At 35.1% G+C, this 7320-nt stretch overlaps 1 protein-coding gene and 1 pseudogene across 1 annotated transcript; both read right to left on the reverse strand.

Moving 5' to 3' along the window:
* Positions 1–2499: 2499 nt before the first annotated feature.
* On the reverse strand, positions 2500–3108 carry LOC108614848 (uncharacterized; annotated as a pseudogene).
* A 776-nt stretch (positions 3109–3884) lies between these two features.
* LOC108614849 (uncharacterized) lies at positions 3885–4900 on the reverse strand. The gene is made up of 3 exons (XM_018009070.2): positions 4529–4900; positions 4146–4469; positions 3885–4092 (listed from the first exon to the last, which is right to left on the reverse strand). The coding sequence occupies exons 1-3, from the start codon at positions 4598–4600 to the stop codon at positions 3928–3930; spliced, it is 561 nt and encodes a 186-aa protein (XP_017864559.1). The 5' UTR covers positions 4601–4900; the 3' UTR covers positions 3885–3927.
* Between the last annotated feature and the right edge of the window lie 2420 nt (positions 4901–7320).

The following is a 7320-nucleotide window of genomic DNA, read 5'->3' on the forward strand; positions in this document are numbered from 1 at the left end:
ACTCGCACATGGCGCCAAGCTCTACTAAATTTCACGCAATCACGACTCCACACACACACGCACGCACACATGCTCAATGTTGTATGGTCTGTGTGTTTGCTGACAGCCTAATAAAATATTTAGTTGGTGCTCATTGACAAGTTTGCAGACACTGACAAGGTCCTGCCTCGTCCTCGTCGTCGTCGTCGTCGTCGTCTTCCTCTTTAACTTGGCAGTGGCTTTGTGGTCTCTTTATGCCCGTGTCTGACATTTGTGGCAGGTGTCATTCACTCGCTTAGCTAATCATTTACATGCAGCCAGGATAACAGAATATAAGCCGTTATTCCTGCTGCTGTTGTTGCTTGTTTTTATGTCTGCCACATCAATTCTATTAAACGCTCGTAAAAAATGCCGCTTTTTTGCGGCAATCATGCAAAATGCAAAACCAATATTTAAAAGGCCATCAAATCAAACAAAATGAAACAATGTGTGTGCGTGTGTGTGTGGGTCAAATAAATAAACCGAAGCTCACGCTTAGCATCCCTTTTGTTATATATGTGTTAGTATAAACAACGTGTAATATCTCATCAAGTGTTACGCTTTACGACTACTTAAAAACACATAAAAAATGCCAAACAAAATCAACGCTGAAAGCCATAAATTCTTGTGCCTAGAAATGAAAAACCAGTGAAGCGAAGTTTGGGCCACGACCAGAGCAGCAGCAGAAGCTGAACGAGGGCCAGAAAAACCGAAAGCAAATCGTAAAAGCGAAACGGAAAAAGCACCAGCAGCAACAACAACAGCAACCGCATCCCTCAGTCAGCGAACAGATTTAATGATGCAGCATGATTTGCGCATAAAAAAAAAAGAAAAAGATATATATATAGTGTGTGGATACAGTAAGAGGGAGAGAGAGAGGGAGAGGGGCAGAGCATTGCATAGACAGCAAGCAGGACGAAGGACTCCGAGATGGAAACTGACAGCCATTGGCAACTGGTCGCTGCCCCGCTTTGATAAACTGCACTCACATACACATACGCTTACACATTCACTCCTCACCTCCGCCGAGCGGAAGGCCCTGGCAACAGCAACTGCGTGTCAAAATGAAAGTTAAGCGAGAAAGGGTGAATAACCTGAAGTTCATATAGATACAAATACACTCAGAAAAATCAAGCAACGCCATAATTTTCTTGATTTCATTGCCATAGTCGAGAGTTGCAGAACTGTGTTCATATAAAAATGTTAATTTATGCTTAATTATGTGAATTTACAGCACTGACAACTAACAGAATATGTAAGCGGGCATTCAAAGTGCTTCTTAACATAACAGAGAATGCATGGATACAAAGAGCGCACATAGCATTTGCTAAATTGAGAGCAGCGAATACAAAATAATATGAAGAAAATCAAAAACAATTACGGTTTTTGTTTTTGCGCTTACCTCATGTTCAGGTCAAAGCAGCAACAGCTCGAACAGCAGACGCAAGCAAATACAATTGTTGCTATCTTCTTCTGGCTCTCTTTACTTTTTTTTTAGCGTCAACAAACAACAGCTTTACTCTTCACTCTTTACAAAATAACGCAATGAAATTTAACATATTTCTCTTTTGCTTTTATATGCCTTTTGACTACGCAGTCATAAACTGATAAATTCTCGTATTTTATTTGTTTTCGTATTACACTTTACTTTGTTAGCACTCGCGAAAAAATATTTTTAAATTGTCTAATCATATGCAATAATTAGTTACTCAATTATTTTCATTTATTAAACACATTGCCAATTATTACGCATTTAATAGCTACGGGACTGCGTGTGCGCTCACTGATCAGCATAGACTCTGTTAATGCTAACAGAATAACCGCTGCAGCATCAGCTCGCTGTTAACAGACTGAAAATTCCAATCAATCAATGTAGCTAACATTTTTAATGGCAAAAGCATAAAATATGGAAAATGAAATAATATAACATTCATGCATAATTTGTGACGAAAAGCAAGACAGATATATTTCCCTGCACTTACTTTAACTTGTGGTCTTCTATCAAATTTTTTTTTTTTTTTTTTATTTATTTTTATTTGGTTTATTAAGTGTAGAAGCTGTACAATCACATATAGTACTTTAACAACACATATATATACATAAAATTAGAGCCAAACCTCACTCAATTTGTGAGGACTGAGAAAAAAGAAAAATAATAATAATATTTACATTGTAGCTTTGATGAAGAACTATCCATATTTCTAAAGAAAAAAAAATATTAGGATTTTGATGATCTACTTCCCAACATTGAAAATAATATTTAGACTGGATTGCAAAGAAATATATATCCCCATAAACGGAGTTTCGTTTCACTGCACTGAGTAACTGCTTCCATTAAAAAGCAGTTATTATAGAAAATTTTGATAAATCTCTGTACTTTGCGTTTCAGATTTCGCCATCATAACAAATTAGCTCAGAAACATACTTGATTCTCATATATAAAGAGGGACTTCAGCTTTATTGATTTAGAGATTAGGATTATAGAAATCAAAAAGAAAACCATATTCTTCAAAGTTATGCGCCTTAGAAATATTTAGTATTTCGGCGCTAAGTCCTCTGTAAACATGAAGTAAACGTTGGTTATGAACGTTGGACTCCCATCTAATATCCAAGTCATGCCCAATAGATATTCGCCAGTTGGTAATGTATGCGGTAGGGCCGTCCATTTCAGGTAAAACCCATCAATAACTTGAGTTCCCTGCTCAAAAAAAGAAAAGAAAACAAATTGATGCCATCATTAAGTCACGATTCTGGATTAGGATACTTGCATTGTAGGGACAGGTATGGTTAAAATTGGAGAATTCGAGAAAGAGTTTACCCAGCAGTATAGCAAACGGGTGAAATGGCCGCTTAAGGAAGCGGCACGCGTCGACAGTGGCATTTACCAACCAAGGCTTGTAGCCATTGGCCTTTTGGAACAGTTCGGCGCGATAATGAATTTTATAGGCTGGGTGTAAGAAAGTTGCATTAAAGTTGAACGTTGTCTTATTTCGGCTGATGGCTCGAACTCTGCATTTGTGAATAACAACCCACGACTCGTTATAGCTCTTACAAACAGCGTTTGTCATCTTAAACATAACAGCTTCCTATTAAAACAAATTAAAACACATCTGGCTTAAAGAACAAACGGATTTTTTTTTTTTTTTTTTTTCATTATACTGCAACCTACATTGTAACTCAGTTTAAGAGCAATCCAAAGCTGAAGAATTCCACAAACTATGAGAACAGTGCGCATCGTGATGATTCTCGTATAAAATGTAACTTAGTAATGTATTTATGAATTCAGTAACAAATACATTTAGGACTTGGAAGCTATTTTCGCTTCAGTTCCCACAAAAATAATTACAATTATTTTTGTATAGTTGTGGCAATATATATACAAATTTTTGTCTAATTATGCAAATGGTTGTTATATATTTTTGTATTTTAGCAAATCATTTGTAATTAACAGAATTTACGGCACTCCCAGAATTTGCGCTAAGTCAAATTAATCCGAGCGATTGAGAAAACGACTATTTCGGGTTTTCTAAACGAGAGAGAGAGAGAGATACAGAGGGAGATAGAAATCTCCATCTCACGTTGGCCACTTGAACAGAGTCGTTATGCCTGCCAATTGATGCAGGGATCACATTGTTGGGATGAAGGATCACTCTGGAAACTTGTTTTACAATTGGCATATAGGCTGGCCCGACATATTCATAACAAACATGTTCCTTGTGAATTATATTAAGTAATAAAAAAATTGAGCAGATCATTTTCAATTATAAGCAGATGTTCTGCTTGACTACATCGACTAAAAACATTTTTGACAAATAGTTAAATTACTAAAACCCACTCAAACGTATCAATTTCATAGATTCATTAGATTTTACATTGTATATACAGACGACTTTAATACAAATCGAACATTTAAGTATCCGCCTTTATGTCTTCTATGAACTTAAAGTAAATGTTTGTTATAAACTGTGGCTTCCAATCAAAATGCCAAGTTAGGCTCAAAAGATATTCGCCGGTCGGCATACCATGCGGCAGAGATTTATATCTGAGGTAAAATCCATCGACGATTTGTGGGCCCTATTTGAAGAAAATGAGCTGGCTTTAAAGCTTATTCAGTTGTAAATACATACCAGATAAGGACACGTGTGGTTAAAATTGGAGAATTCTAAAAAGAGTTTTGCTATGGTTATTGCCACTGGATTAAAGGGTTTCTTCAGAAAACGGCAGACATCAACTGTCGTATTAATGAGCCATGGTTTGTAGCCATTGGCCTTTTGAAAGATTTCAAGTCGGGTATGAATTTTATACGCAGGATGCAGAATAGTTCCATTCAAATACATGCAAGTCCTGTTACGACTGACGGCCCGGAGTCTGCATTTATGAAAGACCATCCATGACTTATTGAGAGTCTCGCAAACCAGATTTGTCATCTTGAACTCAACAGCCTCAGCTTCCTATTTAGAAATATATGAAATAATTTATTTGCTTTAATTTCTTGCTGATTCCAACTCACATGGTAACTGTGCTTGAGAGTTATCCAGAGCTGAATAATAGCACAAGCAATAAGAAGGATCCGCAAAGCCATTGTACTCGAATGACACTCTAGTGTGGAATAGTTGTGGAAGTATGTGTACAAATGTATCTTAAGCGATATTTCCACATCACAGAGCTATTAATATCAAATAGATCTCGATGTTGAGTGTTCAATTAATGATACTATTACCCTAATTAAATGACAAATTACAATTCAGGGTATTATGTTTTTGTCAATATATTTGTAACAGTCAGAAATTGTGGTATATATGTTCTTGATCAGACTGATGTAATAAAATATTATCATATCAGTCTGGACATACATTTAACAATCGTCCGCCTGAATAGAAAACGAAAACGAATGCCTAAGCTATACCATGAAACTGCTTAGATTAGAATACTATATCTTGGCTTCCAAGACAAAATTTCATAAGCATCCAAATACATTGATACAAAAAATAAATACTATTCTCTCTTGATTTTTAAGTAAACATAAGCCAATCCCATTTTTTAGAGCAGTCGGCCCCAATTATAGTGACTCAAGTGTTCGGTTTCAAAACAAGATCGCATATACAGAGATACATATTAATCATTCTGGTTGAATACACCAACTAATAACATTTTTTGGAATCGTTTAATCATTATATTCGGCATAATTTTGACATTAGATATAAAAGAAAAAAAATGTATATATAAAGTTACGACATCCCTGGCAAATGAACCACGAAGTCGTTCGGAACGAACGCAAGCTTCGATCTAGATTATGAGCCTTTTGCAGAAGTAAGAAATAATAATTAAAATCAATCTTTATATTATCAAGTAATATAAAATAATAAGTTGATGACATTTATTATGAAAAAACATAAACTCGTCTTAATTTATAATTGAGAGAAAATCGTAAAATTTCCTCTTAATAAAATGAATGAATTTCTTTCCTTCTTTTCTTTAGAAACGAAATAGACATTCGTCTTATCAAAAACCCCAGAAAGTCCCAACATGTATTCCCCAGTTAGTAAAGCATGTGGTAGGAAATTTTCATATAATCTAAATTTCTCAAAGATTTTACTCTCATCTTGATACAGAAAGTTCTTTCCATTTATGCTTTGCTTTACCATACAATTTACACATATCAGTCAATAACGTCAATTCTCTTCTCTATTTCTCTTTCTCTTGTGCCTTTCCTTTCTAACAACAAACAAATGACAAACATTTTGCACATTTCCAAGCTCGAAATGTGCCAGTCACAGTCTGGCAATCAAGTCAAGCCAAGCCAAGCCAACCCAAGTCAAGACAACCCATGTCTAACCAACCAAGCAACCATCCATCCATCCATCTAGCTAAACTAAACAAACTGACTAAATATTTAATTACTGGCATTTTGTTACAGCGCTCGCGGCTAATTTGCTGTTTAACTGCTTAGCTCCACAGTCTGTATGGAGTATTTTGTGTGAGGTATTCAACTCTGCTCAACTCCCAGTCTGAGTCAGAGAAGTTGGCCCAACTATAGGTCAATATGATCAAATATTCAAACCGTAAACAAAACGGTTTTGTTTATGTCATAGTTTTTGTGTTTGCTTTCAAAACTTTGCAGTTCTAATGGATTACATAAGACTCAGGTAAAGCGAACTTCTATCCACATTCAATCAACTTTGGCGATGCATAGCAAATCAATCTATCAAGTTGTCAGCCAAGCAAACAATTCTCAACTCAACAACAACATTGGACTTTCATTTGATTAAATAATTTAAAGTCTAACTCAGAGAAATATTTATGTATTTTTTATGTACCGCGTACATTGAAGTTTTAAATGACTTTTTGAGGAATATATAATGTTCTTAATTAAAATACAATTGAAGTCTAGCCATATGCGTCTGTCAGATAGCTCGTCGGCTCTGGCTGTACTCGGTCAACATGGGGGTCTAATGGCATTTCTATCTTATCGAATGCTAAGCGCCAACTGATATAAACAAAAATAATAATATTATCGTTATCAAATAGCTGTTGAGCTCATTAAAACAAGTCCCTTTTGAATTGCATCAGCCGGAAGCATATTAATTGATAAATAACAATAATATAATATCAACTTTTCTTCGTTTCTCCTTAGATTTCCCATGCGATCTGCCGTTGACAGTAATCTTTTAGCTTTAGAGAATCTATTGTTAAAAGGCATCTGGTTCATAAAATAAATATATGTATATATAAAAATAAATTTATATAATATGTAAACGATAAAACGTGTCAGTCATAATATTCTTATCTTTTATCTATATTTATCATTAGAGTACAAGTACTTTGTATATTCCCATTATCTCTTTCTCTCTCTCTCTCTCTCTCTCTCTCTTGCTTACTCTCTAAGTTTCTAATCTGTTTTGAAGTACATATTAATAAGCTGTTTGCTTACATGTAATCTTGTTAAAATATAAATTTAAATCATGTGAAAATCAATATAATATATGAATGGGCAACAATCCGCTAGAATATGCCCATTAATTAATAATCAACTGCATCTTTTGGTACTACATTGATATATATCAGCTTATTTACAGGGTATGCAATCGTAGCAACTGTTTTTGCTATAATAGTACGGACAGAGCGATAACATCGGCAGAGAGCGCGCAATTGGAAGCAACGCTCACGAAATGACAAATTGTAAACGGGTTAATTTCGCAAGTCCCAACAACTTTTATCTATCAGGTATTTTTTATTGAGTGCCCATAGAGAGAGAGAGAGAGAGAGAGAGAGAAGTCATATAAATACTTGCTTGCTCAGTAG

The sequence above is a fragment of the Drosophila arizonae genome, chromosome 5 (assembly GCF_054131065.1).
Source record: "Drosophila arizonae isolate 15081-1271.41 chromosome 5, UAZ_ARI_1.0, whole genome shotgun sequence".
NCBI lineage: Eukaryota > Metazoa > Arthropoda > Insecta > Diptera > Drosophilidae > Drosophila > Drosophila arizonae.

Bases quoted from the DNA above. Each gene is read 5' to 3' on its own strand.
- LOC108614849 (XM_018009070.2), bottom strand. From the start codon at position 4,600: ATGGCTTTGCGGATCCTTCTTATTGCTTGTGCTATTATTCAGCTCTGG. The intron at 4,470-4,528 runs GTGAGTTGGAAT...ATTTCTAAATAG, and splicing joins CTCTCAAGCACAGTTACCAT to GAAGCTGAGGCTGTTGAGTT. The intron at 4,093-4,145 runs GTATGTATTTAC...TTCTTCAAATAG, and splicing joins ACCACACGTGTCCTTATCTG to GGCCCACAAATCGTCGATGG.